The sequence below is a fragment of the Hydra vulgaris genome, chromosome 06 (genome assembly GCF_038396675.1).
Source record: "Hydra vulgaris chromosome 06, alternate assembly HydraT2T_AEP".
Taxonomy (NCBI): domain Eukaryota; kingdom Metazoa; phylum Cnidaria; class Hydrozoa; order Anthoathecata; family Hydridae; genus Hydra; species Hydra vulgaris.
In genome coordinates, this window is record NC_088925.1 from 43,604,938 (window position 1) to 43,625,000 (window position 20,063).

At 25.0% G+C, this 20,063-nt stretch overlaps 1 protein-coding gene across 3 annotated transcripts in view; it reads left to right on the top strand.

The window, feature by feature from the left end:
• The window catches only part of LOC100197837 (dystrobrevin beta), a 53,719-nt gene that overhangs the window by 15,024 nt on the left and 18,632 nt on the right, over positions 1-20,063 (top strand). For all 3 annotated transcript variants that reach the window (XM_065800213.1, XM_065800215.1, XM_065800214.1), the window contains exons 6-15: positions 384-469; positions 946-1,025; positions 1,105-1,182; positions 9,190-9,307; positions 10,460-10,514; positions 10,845-10,884; positions 15,584-15,655; positions 15,787-15,914; positions 16,121-16,249; positions 19,371-19,412. In XM_065800213.1, coding sequence (XP_065656285.1) covers positions 384-469; positions 946-1,025; positions 1,105-1,182; positions 9,190-9,307; positions 10,460-10,514; positions 10,845-10,884; positions 15,584-15,655; positions 15,787-15,914; positions 16,121-16,249; positions 19,371-19,412 — 828 coding nt within the window. The remainder of the gene's footprint in view (positions 1-383; positions 470-945; positions 1,026-1,104; positions 1,183-9,189; positions 9,308-10,459; positions 10,515-10,844; positions 10,885-15,583; positions 15,656-15,786; positions 15,915-16,120; positions 16,250-19,370; positions 19,413-20,063) is intronic.

Consider the following 20,063-nt stretch of genomic DNA (forward strand, 5'->3'; position numbering starts at 1 on the left):
AAAATTAAATGATGAATGCAAATTAAGTCATTAAACTTGGTTCTTTTTATTATATATATATATATCTTTTCTCGGCATTTTCTCTATCTGTTTATGTTTTTTTTTTAAACTGTTGCTTCTCAAATGGTCTTCTAATGATGATACTTTGTTATGACAATACTGTTTCTCTAATAATTTTATGTAAAGTGCAAAACTGAATTGTGAATATTTCTGAAGCTGTTTTAGCAATCTTTAAACCTGTCATATTGCAGTGAAGTTGTCTTTTTCTATAGTTTTTTTTATTACTTGTTATTTATTATTACTGTTATTTTAATTTATTATTTGTTGTTAAATACTTTAAGATTATTTCAGATAATTTATTTATTATTATTTTTTTCAAATAGAGATGGCATAAAAAAAATCAGAGTGCTTTCTGTAAAAACTGCTCTATCAACTTTATGCGAAGGAAGACTGGTTGACAAACTCAGATGTATGTTATTTTTCATTATGGTTGGTATTTATCCATTGCCAGGTTGATATTTAATAATTTCAAGGTTAATATTTATCAATTGCAAGTTTGATGTTAATCAATTGCAAGGTTGATGTTTATTTATTGCAAGATTGCAAGAGACTTTTAAAAGCTTTATATTTAGACTTGTGTTGAATTCTCTAAGTCAAAAGCCAAACAGAAAAGAAATTTTTTTTACTCCTAAAGAAATTGTATTAAAGAGATTTTTTTTTAACATCAGCTAATTTGCGGATAGAATAATCAATTTTCAAAATAATGAAAACTTACATAGTTTAATAATCCCATAAGTCTATGTTGTATGTATCCCATAAGTCTATGTTTAATAATCTCAATTTCAATAATTTTTGAAATTTTATTTTATTCAAGAAAATATAAACCAGTAATTTTAAATATAAACAAATATTTATTATTTTCTAATCTAAATTTTTTTTTTTTAGATGTATATACCCAGATTTCTGAATCTAATGGAATACTGAATGTTGCAAAATTAGACAATTACCTTAGAGATTTGCTAACGGTAATCTCAAATGATCCATTATTATATGTTACATGTAGTTTGATTATTATATAATTTGGTTAACTTTTTTTACTTCTAGCTACCCTGTGCAGTTGGAGAGGAGCCAAATTTTGGCTACAGCGAAGATATTCTAGAATCATTCATTAAACCAACTGGTGTATGGTGTATTTTACACTGATTTTTATTTTGTTTTATTACTTTTGAATATATATTTTTACACATTTTTTTTTTAATAATGTATAATAAGGCTATAAGTTTTTTACAAGTTTTACAAACCTATCAACATTTATAAAAAACTGTAAAAAAAAAATTTTTTTTTTCAGCTTTTTATTTCGATTTGATAAAATTCTGATAAAAGCTATGAATTTGAAAAAAAAATTTGAAATTAGTGTATTTATTTATTTTCAGTTTTGTTAATTTTGTTATAATTTCTTAATTTTGTCAAGACCTCTTTAATTTTTTTTATTATTAATAATTTTTCTTTGACCTGGCAAAAAAAAATTTTTAATAATAAAAAAATTATCAGTGCGTGCATTAGTTTCGTTACTGCATAGACCAGGATATTACAAATTTATGTCTTATTATGTGAAGGCAGGGTGGAATGGAATAACTGAGGGCAATGATAATTGTAGTTTAGTGTTGCATAGCAATATCAAAACCAATAATGTCAGCAACACAAGACAAGAATGTTATTTTCTGCAAAAAAGAAAAATTTTTGATTTTTTCTTTCAAATTGATACACTGTGTTTTTTTTTTTATTTCACTTTTAAACTGGTGCATATTTGCTGGTGTAGTGGGGATCAGTATACTCCCATATACTGTGGGTGTATAAGCTTTCTAACTTTAATAATTTTTATTTAATTTTACTTTAAACATTTATGAATATAATGGCTCAATCTTATTATAAAAAAAATATAATATAACTAAAAGCCCGAGTTTTGGAAATCTACATTGTTAGAAGTCACTTACTCTAACGGCCACTCACAAACAAGTACTCTTGGCTAACCAGAATGAAATCCATGGTTAAATCCTGCTTATTAGAAAGTAAAAAATTTTTTATTAAAAAACTTGTCTAATTTTTCCTCCCCAGCTTCACAGCCCTTAGGCTGTAATAAACTATGTTATTTTTTACATTATTAATGAACTATACTATATTTTACAGTATAAATATATTCTCCAGTTTAATATACTTACAACAGTTATTATATGAAAAGTACAGTAGTAAACATGATGTTCCCTAAAGAAAATTATTATAATAAAAAGATATGTTTCAATACATAAACCATTTTTATAAAAATTTATGAATTTATAAGCAATCACTGTCTTAAAACAGTTTTAAAATTTTAATTCACTACCAACAAGGCTGAAAGCAACCACTATTATGATGGGAATTGCTAAAAAACAAAGAGTAGAGTTAAAGAACAAGGAAACAGTTGACAGAAGACTTGAAAAGTTGTAGGTTGTATGAGTCTGGAAAAGTTAAAGATGGGAGAGAGTTCCAAAGGGTTGAAGTGCTGGAATAAAACTAGACAAAAAAAGTTTTAGAACATGCAGGGACAGATACAGTAAATGAATGAGACTTAGCTGAGTGGCGAGTCAAGCAAGAATGAGTTTTAGTCGATGGAACAAGATATGATAACTCCTTTGAGCAGTGAATATGATAGTATTTGTAGAAAAGAGAAAGAGATGCAATTTAATGGCAATGGGAAAGAAGCTCAAGCTTAGCAAAAAGAGCAAGTCCAACTACGTTTATTTTTTACATTTTTGGACCTTGTCTAGAAGAGAAAGGGCATCATTAGAAAAACTAGCCCAAATATGACAACAGTATTCCATACAGAGACAAATAAAAGATTTATAAAGGTAGAGAAGATTTATAAAGGTAGAGAATGGATTCAGGAGTATGATAATGGCAAACAGGATAAAAAAAAGCAAACTTACCAGAGATTCAGGGTTATAACATTAGTTTTTGCCATGCTTATTAACATCTGTTTAACAATATATGAAAAAACAATAAGATATGAAGACCACACGGGTAAAACCACAGATGTCTACTTTTTGAAAATTTCAAGTTCAAGATATTTCTATGATATACTGGTACTAAGCTATTTTAATTTGAAAAATCATAACAAAAAACTGTATTATAAGGTTCTATGGTCATTTACACAAAAGGGCAACTTTGAAACAACCACTGTTGTCCAATATTTACTTAATAAAAAACGCAGTTGTCCAAGTTATTTACAGCTAAACCAATTGTAAAGTAAATCTTAAGTCACATGATCAACTTATATTCTTTAAAATATGGTAAATCTAAACAATTCTACAGTCATAGAAAAATCTAAAATAAAAAGAGTTATAGGGAGGAAAAGAGAATTTACTCTAGGATCTAAGATTGATAAATCATGTTACAGGAACACCATGCAATTGTGTTTATCTAAAGTGTTTTGAAATTACTACAGATGATGATAGAATAAAGTTAATATTGTATTTTAACAACTTGAAAACAAAGGATGAGCAGGATTTGTAAATATTTCTTTCCTTATTTCTTTTAATAGCATTAAGCGTCAACGAAGTAGAAAAACAATAATTATTCATATAAGTACCACTTAAAAATTGTTAGAGATAAAAGTTCTACACAAATCTTAAATTGAAAATTATTTAACCCCTACAATATGTTATATATAAAAGTATATACATACATAGGGCATCATAAAAACAGAAGCCATTCTTTTTCTGCTGAAAATATTAGTATGATAGTGCAGCATATTAAGTCATTTCAAGGCGATCTGTTCATTATGCTAGAACAAAATCTACTAGGCTTTACCTCCCAGAAGACTTGAAAATTTTCAAAATGTACTGCATGTTTAAAGAAAAGTATCCTTTAGAAAAATGTTCATATGAAAGTTGTTAAATTTTCAATACAAAACTTAATATTTCATTTGGATATCCTAGAAAGAATGCTTGCTCATTCTGTGATCTACCAAAGAAAAAATAGGCGCAATAGATTGTCAATAGATTTTCAAGTATCTTTCTGATACTGTTAATAATTTGTTACTAAATAAAAATGTTTTAACTGTATCACTTGAGCTTTATCAGAAAAAAACTGGAATATTTTACCAGAGGAAAAAAGCTGCACGTCTATATGCTCAGAACACTTTTGAATGTGATGGAATATGCTTTGATTACCAAAAAAATTTAAAATGCCCTAACATTTCAACACGATATGTATATTACTCCAGTCAACTGTCATTTTACTCTTTCAACATTCACATACTTTCTACTCAAAAAGTATGTTTTTATTGCTACAATGAAACCGTAGGCAATAAAGGGTCTGATGATGTTTGCTCTATGCTTCATGTTTTTTCTAGTTATTAACTAAAATGTAAAGCATATCATATTTTGTATTTCATGTGCTGGACAAATTAAAAACTGGACAGTCTAACACTTCTTGTATTATATAGTTCATAAAACAGAAAGATTTGACAGTATAACTTTCCGATTAGAGGTTATTGCTATATGAAATGTGACATGGATACTGTGAATCAAAAATTTTCAGCTGAAACACCAGATGATTGGAGGAGTGTTTTCAAGACCTCTCACAAAAAACCAGAGCCATTCAACATTATAAACATGACGAAAGAAAAGTTTCTGAAATTTGCAGAGTTTTTAAAGCCATTCTTCTTAGTTAATTGTCCATTTAAGACACATTTACTTTAAGAAGTTGAAATATTAAAGGCTAATTCTAACTTAATTATGTACAGGGAAAACTGGAATGGTATATATAGTTTGCCTGTTACATCCCGTAGGTCTAGATCAAAGATTGAAGTGCCTGATCAACCTAAACAGGCATCTGTAGCCCCATTGCCTTTTACTTGTGAAAAGTTCAATGACTTAATGAAGCTAAAAAATTTTGCAAGTGAAAAAAAAAGCCATTCTTTGATCAATTGCCAGTTGTTAACTTACTTGTTCAGGAATCTGAATCAGAACAGATCTCAGACTCAGAGTAAGAAAATGCAAAAAATTGGTATTACTATTTATATTTTACTGAAAAATATACTTGAAATTTCTTCAAAAATAAAAAAAGCATTTATTTTATTTACGGTTTCTTTATAACGGGGTGTTTGTCTGGTTATACAAACTCAATACATAGTGATATATTACAGAAAATATGATAGGTAGATAAGTTTCAGGAAAGTTGCAAGTGTAGTTTTTATAAAGTTTTAAAGAAATTTTGAGAACTGTTTGGTTTAAGTTTGTTTTAATGATTTTTTTTATGAGAAAGGGAGGAGGAGAGGAAAGGTTTTAACATCCCCTCACAAACATCTAAGTAATTTGTGGTGGTATATATTGTACTACCATAATATTTGAGTAAAATAAGTGCAAAAATACTTTTGATTAAACAAGTTGTCAATAAACTGATATCTGATGTCTCAAAACACATAATTTCATTTTTCTCAAAATGTGAAAAATGTGACATCTGTGGTTTTACCTGTGTGGTATTAATATAATAACATCTATCCAACAAAAACTGAAGTTTTTTTTGGTGTCTTATAACATCTGTGCAAAAAATATATGAATATTACAGATATAGTTACATCTTTTCAATTAGCTATGTATAACAATATCTGTACAACTATGTATAACAATCTATAACAATATCTGTACAACTTATCTGGAGATTTTACAGCTAAAGTTGTATCTTTAAAATGATCTAAGAATAACTGTTTCTGTGCAATTACATTTTTGGATTCTACAGATGTCGTTACATCTTTTAAGTTATCAAGGTTTAATAACATCTTTGCAGCTACATCTGTGGAGGTTTAATAACAGCTTTGTTTGCTTTCTATGTGTGGGCTCTACAAATGTAAATAGATCTTTTCAATTGTCAAAAAAACAAAAACAATTGTTAACTGCCAATAACAAAATCTCAAAGAAAGTTTAATAACATTGTTTTATGATCGAATAAAATAAAAATAATGTTTTGTTTGACAATATTGCAAATGGAAAAACAATTTTATGGCTAAATATCTTTTACATCTAGAAATATTAAATACAAAATTACTTGGATCTATGTACTTATTTACTTGGATATATGTATTTATTTATCAAAAACTTTTGATCAGATATATTTACATCTGTAAAAAAGCTTACTTAAAAATCATTAAATTAGCCAGAAATTTAATCAAATCAAATCAAATGTATTCTGAAATAGATTTTACATTTCATGGAATATTTACATATAGTACAAGTACTAATTTTAAATCAACACTCAACTAAAAAACCAAAAAAAAAAAAAAAAACGTAAAACAGTACAATACTTAAACGAAAAACTTAATGGAATAATAATTAAGTAAAAAGCTTGATAAATTTAGGACAAAATTCAAATTTTTATTCATCTATGTAGAATAAAATACTTTTATATACCTAATTAAAATATAGCAATAAAAAAGAAGTAGATTATAATAATATACAGTAACAACAATGTAAATAATATAGTAATATAAGTATCAGTAATAATAATAGGCAATAATTATAAAAACTAGTTATTGGTAATAATAATCAATATAATAATAATACTAACAATGAAAATAACAATTCTATTAATAATAATAACAATAATAAAAAATAGCAATACTTATAATAGTGAGAGTTGGAAATAGAATAGTGATATTAATTTGAGAAAAAGTTAAGAAAGAGCAAGTATTAATAATGATAAATCAGCATCAAAATAAAGAAAGCAGTAGAAAAGAATTTTAGAAAAGATCAAGTATTAGTAGTTATAGACTAGCATTGAAGCGAATAAAGTTAAGATGGATAGTAGATATCTAACAGTAGAGTAGCATAGAAATTAGGAAGAATACTTGTTTAAAAAAAAATATATAGACTGTTTTTGAATTTGGAAAATGTAGGGAGAGATTTTAACTGTGAGGGGAGACTATTCCATGTGCATATTCTCTGATATTTAATTGATTCATATCCATAGCAAACAGTTCTATATTTAGGTATAGACAATTTGAAGCTTTTAGTTGATCGAAGTTGGCAACAAGTATTTTCTTTATAAGTAAAAAAATCAGTAAATGGAAGAGGTAAGGGTTTATGTTGCTGTTTCCAAACAAACAAACAGTTGGAGTGTTGAATAAGGTCTTTTTACTTAAGTATCTTTGATATGTAGTTGAGGATATTTGGGTCAGAGTTAAAATTGCTGAAAATAGATTATTTTTAGAGCTTTATTTTGGAAGTGAGATAATCTTTTAAGTGTTAGAGATTGGGTTTGTCCAAACATATCTAAGATGAGACTCAAAAACCACATGATATATGTTAAAAAGCATTTCAAGATTAAGATAATGTCAAACTTTGGCCAACATACCATTGGACCTGCTTAGTTTCAGTGCTAAGTCTTGAAGATGGGATGCAAAACTTAAATTAGAATCAATATTGATACCAAGATACTTGATAAAATTCACAGTATCTATATTTAATGCGATGTAATTACATTTGGAAAAAATATTAACTAATAATGTATAATTTTAACCAGATACACATACATCTAGGGATTTTTCAGATGTCCATGTCAGATTCCCAGATTCATATCTGGAAAAAAGTATTAACTAATAATACACTACTTTATTCAGATGTTACATATAGGATTTTTTTTAGATGTAATTACATATAGAAAAAAATATTAACTAATAATGCATTATTTTAACCAGATGTTACATATAGGAATTTTTTCAGATGTAACACATCTGAATGAAATTTTTCCAGATCTTGTTGAACTTGTAGAAAAATTCCCAGATGAAGTTATATCTTCCTAAAAATGTTGTACCAGATGCTAACATAGAAATCAATTGTATATATTGTTTCCATGTGAGGTCAGTAGTAAATAATGAGCCAAGAAGATATAAAAAAAAGGGTTCTCTAAAGTTGTTTTTTTTTTTTAATTAAGTTGTTTTGTTGGTAAAGGGAGGTTTACACAAAAGTTAGTAGCATTGATTCTATTTTCCATCTTAACTAGATTCAATTGATTTTCAACATGTCCAGGTTTGAGAAAAAGCAGCTGTTTTGTAAGTTTGCTTCAAAGCAACAGTATATAATATAAATATATGTTATACAAATATATAAGTTAAGTTATGAATTTATTAATCATATAAATAGCATTGTTGAGTTCCAACCATTTTATTTCTTTGTTGTTGTTGTTGTTGTTGTTGTTGCATGAATTTATTTTAATAAGATGATTTGGGAGAGTAGATTAGTGGTAGAACACTTGGCTACAATTGAACTACCACTTTCTTAACCTGTTTCTCTGCTCAATGGCATGTGCGCAGCGACAAACAAGTTTTATGTTTCATAGTTAGGGGTTGAAAGACTTGCAAAAAAAAAATTTGAGTCACAGAGGCAAAAAAAAAAACTGCTTCCACAACTGTAGTGCTTATAACTAGCATGTCAAACTTTTTTTTAAACAAATTTAAAAAAAAAGTGTAAAAATCAAAAAAAAAATTTCCTTTATATTGTTAGAATATCCTGCTTAAACCAAAACCCTTGGTCAATGTTTTTCACTTCAATTATACACTTATCAATAAAACAAAAATAAAGTAAATTATTCTGAATAAATAAAAGCATACTGTATTTTAAGGTAAAAAATTATTTTAGTCAAGAAAGTTGCCTTTTTGGTATTTTTTAATAAACAGTTAAGTTTAATTATTCTGCAATTAGTTTAATGGTTTTTGCTTTGAGTGGTCTTACTTCAGTTAACTTAAAATGTCAAAATAATTAAAGCCATTTTTTTACCATCTGTGGTACCCTAAATATGTAATAAAGAGTATATATATATATATATATATATATATATATATATATATATATATATATATATATATATATATATATATATATATATATATATAAAGTATATATATATAAAATATATATATATATAAAATATGTATATATAAAATATATATATATATTTTATATATATATATATTATAAAATATAAGTATATATATATATAAATATATATATATATATATATAAAAGTATATATATATAAAGTATATATATATATATATATATATATATATATATATATATATATATATATATATATATATATATATAAAATGCAAGTTGTATATTTTTTTGGTTTTAAGATAGTTGTGTTATTTAGGTACTTGAGAGAACACATACTAAGCTTGATGAATTTCTTGAAGCATTTTTAAATGAACAAACAAATGGTGTTCTGTATTGGCTCCATATGCTTCACAAAATTTGTAAAGCATCTGAAGGTATTTTGTATTTTCAGTTGTTAAAAATAAACATTTATTATAGTTAAAAGATGGAACTTTGTATAATTATTATTTGTATTTTTCTTTAGTTTGATATTATATTTATATAGAACCTTATTATTGTAAAGTAACCAACAGCGACTGTTTTTAATAACCAAAATTTGACAAGCCTATAAAAGTGAATAAAAAGTTCATAAAAGCAACCTAATGGAGAATTGGAAAAAGTTCTTATCTTTTTGATATTATGAAACTGGGTGGAGACTGGTTTTGTAGTGAAGACAAAAGGTTTTACAAAACAAAAATTACATCAGAAAGCAAGTGGGATATGCAATTGAAAAAATGGCTTCAGTGTCAACAATAGATCTTACAACGTGGCCAAGAAGGCTATTAGAAACGTAAAAAAGACAAGTGCAAGATTTCAGTAGTGGTAATAACACTGAAGAAGAGAAAAGAAGCACGATTCATATTTTGCAGAGGAGTCTTTCCCTCCAAAGAAAAATATACAACACTGAATTAAAAACTTAGCATTGAGTGATCAAGGATGCTGACAGAGTCAAAGTACAGCTAATGCAAATTACCACTAAAGATGAGTTCTTCCTTAATTTTGAAGTGAAAATAAAGAATATCAATTTGTGACTTTATTGAAAGCACCCAGTCAAAAGCATGGTTTTTAAATCAGCACTATATAGAGAACTGATATAATCAGTTGCATGCATTTCCAAAATGAACTGTTCTCTGGTCTTAAAATGTTTTTTTAACCATTGGATACAGAAACAATTAATATTCAATAATACTAGCTCAAATATGGTCAATCTTTTAAGAAATTTAAAATGTTAAATGTTCTTATGATAATTCTATATATTATGGCACCTTGTTACCTTGGCACCTTGTTACCTTGGCACCTTGTTACCTTGGCACCTTGTTAGATAACAATTAAATAAAATTAAAGTTATTTAAAGCTAAAGCCTTTCCCTTCCTTCTTTCTTCCTTCCCTCAAAGACCTTTGAATTTGAAAAATGTCTTAGCTCTTTTTTGATGAAAAAAAATGAATTATGACATTTTTGAAAAATGTCATAGATCTTATTTTAAACACTGGTGTTTAAAATAATATTTTGTTAAAAGTTATTTAAATGTTTATTTTTTTATTGTTAGTCGAACACTTGATCCAATGCAAAGGTTGTGGAGTAAAAAGCTTTTTAGGTCTTAGGTAACATTCAAAAATATACATTTTTTACATTTTTATGTTAACAAAAATTTAATATACTTTATAAATTTGAACTAAGGTTATTTACTACGCATATAGAATTTTATTTTAATTTTTTTATTTTGCAACAGTTAAATAAAATATTTAGTTATTTACATTGTTATAATTATTATGAGCAATATTATTATAAGCAATATAATAATATTGCTTATTAATTAAGCAATATTATTATATTGTTTAATTACCTTATAAATATTAAACTGAATAAAACAGCTATTTAATCTAGTTTAACTTTTTACTTTGTGTTTTTGTAAGTGCATAAAATTTTTTCAGATACAAGTGTCTACATTGCTACAACTATCATTTTTGTCAAGTATGCGTTTTCAATTTCTTTTTTATTTTTGAATTGATTGTCTGTAAACTACCTATTATATTTACTAAACTTAATACATGTTTGTTTTTTTGTTGTCGAAATTTTTTTGGAAAAATAAAACCAATTTTGTTGTTGTCAACAAAATTTGTCCAGGTGGCACCTTTTTTGGTCCTATGGTGAATGAATGTGAATTTCATATTATAATAATAATAATAATAATAATAATAATAATAATAATAATAATAATAAAGTGCTGAAACAGGACCAGATACTCCTGCAGAACCTGGCTTGTCAGGTTATGACAGCTGTATTTTGGCTTAAATAAAAAATGTTTCTTAATAGTTAAACTTTAGTCTTTTTCTTAGTCTATTAAACACTTGAATTTATTTAAACTCTGTGCATTGATTGTAACAGAGTTTCACTTGTTCCAAATAGCTACAACGCGGTTTGTCAAGAAATTTTACCTTGGCGTGCAGTCTTTTATCAGCTCAAATTTCAGTTTAAAATTGTGACCAGGTGTTATTAATGTTCTATCATTAATTAATGTTAATTGTTGATCAAAATTGCACCATTTCAATGTATTTAGTTTCTTAAGTATTTTATACATTTGAATTGCATCAACTCTTTTAACTTGTGTCTTTAATTTTGTATATAATAATGGTGATAGCTTTGTTATTTGCCTTTGTATGTTTTCCTATTATTTAATATTACCAACAAAATATAGAGGCCACACTACTAAAGCATATTTTAATACTGCTCTGATGAATGATTTGTATAAAAGTTTCACCATTAATTTATTTAAGTATGTAAAATACAAAGAGCATTTATTTATTCTTATACTATATTTTATTATCAATTAAAATAATTACTACAATGACATCGCAAATGGTGGATGCATGATCATTGCAAATGGTGGATACTTTTTTAGGAGGAGATAAAAATAAACATAATAAATCTACTAATTAAATCAAGCAAATAAAAAAAACAGGAAAAATAATTTTTTGAAATAAATTTTTTTTTTTGAAAAACAACTAAAGTGAAAATTTCAAAAGAAAAAATGTAATTAAAACATAGAAATCAAATATGAAAAATAAAAGTAAATAACAATTTAAAGAAAAATAACAATAAACTATTGAACTGTATAAAAATAATAAAAGAAATAATTGAATAAGAAAGGAAGAGAAAGATTTTTTTGTATTTTTTTATTATTTGTTGTTGTTATTTATTTCTTGTTTCTTTATTTATTTTTGTTTTTGTTTTGATGTGTCCTAATGTTATAATTATTTTTTTTTAATTTATATTATTTTATTTAAATTAATGCTTGGCTAATAATAGTTAGTCAACAATTGTTTATTTTATTTTATCATGTGATATTTAAGTGTTTATTTTATTGATTGTATCTTTTTTCTTCTTCATTTCAATATTGTTTATTCATTTTGAACTCTTTTGAACTTTTACATTTATATTGTTATTGCTGTATGTTATAAACTCTATTATTGTTATTTTATATTGTCAAAATAAGCAAATTATTTTATATTATTTTTATTATATTATTAACATTCGTAGGCATATTTCATATTTTCATCACTTTTATTTTTTAATGGTTTTAATTTATGCTTACTTTTATTTATTAATATTGTAGTTAATTTTTTTTTTTTTTTTAATTAAATTTTATTTAGATGTCACTCCAATGACTAGTTTTTAACTATAAGTGACACCTAACTTGATTTTGTAAAAGTTACAAGAAAATTTGTCATTTTTTAATTTTTGGAATAAATGAATTATTATTATAATAAAATGATTAATAAAAATATTGTTATTAAAGTAATACAATAAATATTTTTTAATAAATATCAACTTTGTCAAAAAAATATAAGTAATCATTCAATTCATTTATTTGAGCGAAATGTCTAGTTATTAGATTAATATCAAACTTGACTAAACCTTTGCTCCAGGCTCATCTCCAGGCTTATCTCCAGGCTCATTTGTCAAGGAACTAAGCTTTTTAGGATTGGAAATCAGTTTGATAATATAAAATTGATTCAGGTAGTATGAAATTTTATTAAGTTTATATAAAATTTGGGAAGTTGACAAGAAACAATTTTCAAAAAGCAATGTGGAGAGAAGGATAGTTAAAGAGTTAATTACCATAGTTGATGAAGCAATTATTTTGCAATTCAAGTTCAAGTTCTTAAAAAAAAAGATTTATTGCTCAAAAAAATTCATACTTTAACATCACAAGTATATACAGTGGCATGCTGGATCCTAAAAGCCCATGTGGGGTTGTTCTAAAAAGGCCTATATATGTGGGATTTCTTTAAATACACACGATTTGATGGCCCATAAATATTTAGATGCTGCATTTTTTAATGACATGTAACTCAAAGTAAACTGATTAGCAAAACATACTAGTGCTCAAAGTTTAACACTTTAAATCAGATAATTAAAGAATCGAGTTTGTGAAAGCATAAATAAGTGAATAAAAAATTATTTGTTGAATATTTAAAACATATAGTAAATTACTTTTTTTTTTCTAAATGGCCCTTTTAAGATAAAAAGCTGAAGACCCATACTAGATTACCGCATAGTCTTCACTGAGTATAGATCCTTTTCTGTTTATTTGGCACCAAAATATCTCAACATTTTTCCTACCTCCTTGGACTTTATTAAATTTTTTCTAAATTCATAGTTTGTTTTCTTTAAATTAGTATGAATCAGGTCAGGTTCAGGATAGTCATGATCATCCTGCTATTGGTAACATGTAATCCAGTACATCCTGCCCTATGTCTTGCTGCCTTCTAGGATTCACTTTTTTTTTTAGCAAAGGTTAAGAGAACTAAATTGTAACTGTAAAATACCCATGCCTTGGGGCTCTTGGTTGAGTATTTTCTAAGCTTGAGCCTCTGTCCCTTCATTGTAAGGTTGCGTTTCTTTTTCTTTTCTACAAATGCTAGAATGGTCGCTGCTCAAACAAGCTTGTTCCATTAACAAAAATTTAATCTTGTGTGACTCATCATTCAGCAAAATAGCATCTGTCAATACATGCTCTAAAAATTTTTATTCATCTTTTTTTGTTGCCCATCAACACTTTATAACTCTCTATGTTTTCCTGATTTTATTAAGTCTTCTGTCAATTCTTTTCTTGCCCTTTAACAATATTCTTTATTATTACTATATTTTATAGAATATGTGTCAACATAATTTAAGTGTTTAATTTAAAATCTGCTAATTATTTTTAAAATCATAGTATTTCAAAATCTTGGATAAATGGTTCAATCAATCATATATATTCTGAAAAATTATTTCATGGATATTTACAAATAGTAGTTTTACTAATCTTAAGTAAACAGCAAAAATATAAATAAATTATGTATATAAAGATCTATAAATATAGATCTTTATATATATAATGAGTAATAATTATAAGAATAGTAATGATAATAATAAAAATAATATTTATGATAATAAAGTTAAAAACCACCAATAATAAAAAAAACAACAGTAACAATAACAATTATAATAGTAATTATAATAACAATAATAAATCACTTAATATAATAAGTCACTTATTTTTATAAACACAATTGCTAAATATACGTATAAGTTAGTTACAAATAGTTGACTGTTAAAACGTAACAATTAACAAGGACATAAAACTGTTATTTTAATTGAAATTAGTAAAATAGGAATAATAATAGTAAAGTTAAAAATAATAATAATTGTGGTTACGATAAATATTTAAAATTAAAAGAAATAATACTATAACAAAAAATCTGATAAAAATTAAAGATAGAATGAAGAAAAACATAAAAGCATTAAAAAAATGATAAAGTTTAATATTGCTACATGCGTACTCAAACATAAATATAAAGATATATATACACATACTTACCCACATGCATAAATACACACATATTTGCACATAAATACACGTGCGCGTACATACACTCACATACATATGTATACATACACACACAAATATATATATATATACAGCTTTAAAAGTATATACATTTTTTAAAATGTCCACTCAAGATAAAACTAAGAAAAATACATAACGTTGCAAACAATGCTCTAAAACATATAACAATATGAACTATACTCTACAATGCCCAATGAACACAAGTATATACACAAGAATACAAAAACAAAAAACAACAACAGCAAAAAAAACAAACAATGCATACGGAGCACAAAATTACATTATAAAATAAAAAATGTACAAAAATACAAGACAGTTTAAACTAAACACAAAAATACATTACATTATGAACAATAATGAAAAAAATTGTTCTTTTTCTTTCTTTTTTTGCTGGTAGTAATGTTTGTTGTTCTTTTTAATTATTTTTTATTTTCGAACATTTTTAAACTTTTAACTGTACTTAGTTTATGGCATTTTTTTTTTTTTTTTTTTACCTGTTCTTATTTCTCCTCAGTCATTTTCGATTTATATTATTTGATCTTGTTTTTACATTGTTTGTTGCTGTTTTTTTATTTGTCTTTTTTCTAAATAATTTTTGATTTTCCTTATCTTCATTTTTCTTATTTTTTTCCTTTTTACCTTTATAAAACTACCTCTGCCATTTGTGATGTCATTGCAAAGTTTCATTATTAATGTTTTATTTTTTCATGTAGTGTAGTGTGTAATTTTTTATTGATTTATGTAAATATTTTAAATAATTTATTTAAATCAATCTAGGATTGTTTTTGGAGAGAAAAAGTATCTGGCAGTCATAAAAGAGATCATGACATGAGAGAGTATACCACATGGGTAAGAATAAATTTTCCTCCTTTTTATTTAAGCTGTTACGTTTTTATATTATAATATTATTTTTTATACATTGGTCCATTTTCTAAATCTACGCCTTCAACACCACTGCTACCTAAAAATTTTTTCTTTAGAATAAAAGTGATAAAGGTTCAACAGTTCGTAACAAACTACTTTGTTCACCATCTCCAACTTCGCCTCGATTGCCTGACTATCCTAAAGAACCAGAACCAAATAAAATGCTCGACATGAGTAACATTGTGTATGTTTTAATTAGATTTATTATTACTTTAGAAGTTTTTAAAATATTGTCTAAATGATTTTACATGAGCTGTGGTTATATAATATAAGTAATATATTTATATTATTTATATTTTATAACTATAGAGGGGTTAACCTGGTTATAACATTAAAATATTAAAAAATTATCAGGTTTTCCTAATTCTATAATTATGAGATTTTTAATAGGCCTCCTCTACCTTGTGAACCTTGTTCACCAAGCTCTACATTACCTCGCTCACCAAAAGTAAGGAACAGTGAAAGTCAGCATTCAACATTGTCAAAAGGAAGTTCCAATTTTTCAGCATTTCTAGACAGGTAAATAAAGTATAAAATATTATTCTTTAAAATTGAATTTATATTTTCATAGAGATTGCAGGAACATTTTTGCATTACATATATATATATATATATATATATATATATATATATATATATATATATATATATATATATATATATATATATATATATATATATATATATATATATATATATATATATATATATATATATATATATTACTTACTGCTACCCACAGCATTAGATAAATGCTAATATTTATAATAGAATATTGCTACACAAAGTTTCACTATTACACAAACATCAGATATTATCAAAAAAAAATTTTTACAAGAACATGTTGAGTCTCAAAAAAAGTGAAAGTTAATAAAAAAAATTTAAAAAAAATACATGTTAATAAAAAAACTAGTAATCAATGAATTTAAAAGTAATATTACTGAAACGTAAACAATTTATTTTTTAATTTTTAGACATGTTTGGGTTGTCTAAAAATGGGTAGTTTAACATAAAAGCTGTATAATTGGATGAACTTATTGTAAATAAAACATTTATTAAAAAATATGGTTTTAAATGTTGCAACTTATTTGGGTTAAGATTGACAGAAAAAAAAATTTCATATATTTTTGTCTTTAAAATGGTTTGTTTATGTTGATTTTTCAAAGAAGATAGCAACTAGTTACCTTTAGGTTTTTTTATTTTTGAGTTAACTCTTTTTTTCTTATAAACTATCTACTTAGATAGTTTATAAGCTGTAAAGCTGTAAAACCTTGGGGCAGCTTGGTACCAAAGATTGCTTGTACTTAACGTGTATATATATATATATATATATATATATATATATATATATATATATATATATATATATATCAGGCCTTGTTACGAGATTTAGCTGCATAGCGAAAACGCATTTCTAAGTAACTAAACTCAGCAAATATATTTTGCATTGTTAGAAGTTATATTGCGTCACTAATGTCTTTTTAAGTACTGCATTGTAATTTAAGTTATTTTATTAACACGTTAAATATCATACAAACAGTTTTTTTTCTTCTCACTATAACAAAAGTTACAAATAAAATCTAAGTTCTTATTTAAAAAATCATTTTTATTATTTTTTTCAAATATGAACTAAATTTTATTTTGAAAAAAATATTTTTTTCATGAAACATAAAATGTTTGTTTATTTTCTTATAATTTTACAGTTGATTTTTGGTTATTTTATTAACTGTTAATAAATTTTTTCTTATTTAATTTGTGAACTCTTTTTTAAGAATGTTTTTAAACAATAAAGAGTTATTTTTTTGTTATTTATCAGTTACCATAACATATTTGTGATCATAATTTATTTTCATAAATTAAACGAGCGTCATTAAAACTTTACGCTATTGAATTAACAATAAACAAAAATTTTTATTAATAAAATATTTACATCAAAATAAATCGTGCATTTTTTAAACTATAATGACTAAAAATAATTTTTATATTTAAAAGGAATTTATATATTTAATTCCTAAAGATAAAACTTAAAACACTTTTTTTTTTTAACTAATTTTTAACAACAACAAAAATTATTAAACAAACTGTTTCTTTAACAAAAAATCTATTAGTTTACAATTGCGGTTAAATGCTTTTACTTATGACTTTATTTCTACTGAATAAACGCCACGTTAACGACATCAAAAGATAATTTAAATATTATAAAAGATAAAAGTTTTTGTGTAGCACAAAACTGCTGAATGCGTAGGCAAATCACCTTTTCGCAGGCAAAATGCGAGCAGCATAACGCTTCTTAACAAGGCCTGATATATATATTGTTGTATGATTTAGTATTAAAAATACTAAACTCTTGATCATTGTAGAGTGCTCAATATTTAAGAAAATAAATATTATTTCAAAAACAGAGCATTATATACTTAAATTTTAGAAAAAACAACTTTTAATGGAACTTAAAGTTTCATGCCTTTCAGCAATCATCAGCCATGAAGTACAAAATCAAAAATATAAAAAGCGGTTTAAAAAGTACAAACTATGGTAGAATGAGTTCTGATGTTATATTACAAGAAGACGTAATGGAAAACTAATCTCCAGTATCAAATAATGAAAGGAGAAATTTATTTTTGTGTCTACATTTAGAAACTAATTTGCCCCTTTGTTTAGCAGATTGTTTCTTTTGTAAAATAATATTTTGAATTTCTCATTTAAACAAAGCTTACAAATTTTTGACGCAGGATTGTATGATTTACAGCGTTAAATAATATTCCATTTGATTGAAGTTGTAAAATTGTTTCTTTTAATTCCCGTACTTCCTTAGACAACTCAATGTCGTTTTTGTATTTTATTATGTTAAAGGACTTTTGATGGTTTCTTCTGAAGTTCAGCAAGCTAACCACTTCAGCCAATAAGGCTAACTAATTTAATAATTTTAAATGCTATTTAATAAATAAAAGTATAACTTTATAAAACAGCAAATAAACATAAATTTAAGAGATATTGCTGCAGTGCAATTTTCAATGAAACGTAAAACTGTAAAACTTGATATAATTTTTAATATTTTATAATTTAAAGTTTACATAAGTTAAACATTTGCATACACTTTTGTTCATATTTTCTTATTAAAAAAAAAAGTGAAACGATTCTTTCTAGCCATTAACACGGGTGTAAAAGCTGCCATGAGTTCTGTGTCTAACATTCATGAATAAGCATTAATAAGTTGCTCAATATTATATATGATAGTAATCGAGACAATCCCTTCAAAAAACTGTCAATTTACTGGTAAACTATTGTAATTAAAAAATAATTACTGGTAATTATTGTAAACAAAAAAACTATATACTGATAAACTTACCGGAGGAAAAATTAGCTATTAACCAGTAAACCAGTATTACAATCCGTTAACTAGTATTACAATTTCTGCTTTGGTATTACAATCTCTATTTTGGTATTACAATCTCTACTTTGGTATTATAATCTCCACTTTGGTATTACAATCTCTACTTTGGAATTATAATCTCTACTTTAGTATTGCAATCTCTACTTTGGTATTACAATCTCTACTTTGCAGTTATCTGATCAATCTTAATCTTTGTATATATCAAATGTATTTTATTATAATTATAACAAATTTTGTTTCTATTTTTAGACAAGATGAAGAACATTCTCTGATAAAAATGTATGCCCAAAGGTAAAATTATTTAAGTTGTTTTGATTACTTGTATTTGTTACTTGTATTGCATTAAATTGTATTTCAAATATAGCAAGAACTTCTAAACTTTCTTTTCCTTTCTTTTAAACTTTCATTTTTTTAAGTTCAATTATGTGCATAATAACTTATCAGATTTTAGATTTTTACTGCATAAAAATTTTAGATTAAACTGCATAAAAATTTTAGATTTTACAGCATAAAAAATATAATTTTTAATTTAAAAATCTAAAAAGTGCACTTTTACAAGTTTTTTTGAAAACTCTTTTTTCAATATGTTTTTTGATAGAATATTATTATTTTTAATTTTTATTTTTATATTATTCCACTTTATTTGAGACCCAGGTTGGCCTATTTTTGATAAAGCTTTTAAGGTAGGAATTAAGCAATTGTAAATCGCAATGTTTCGCAATTGTAATTTGCAAAAAAAAAAAGAATTATTAAGAACTACACTACTATAATATGTATTTTTAATGTATCTTTTTGATACATTAAAAATACATATTATAATACATGGTGGCATACCTATTACCAAGATTTTAACACCATTTTTGCTTCTTAGCTCAAGTAAATCAGGAAAATCAGAAAATGGAAAGAACTTGAAACTTTCATTGAAAGTTTCAAGTTCTTTCA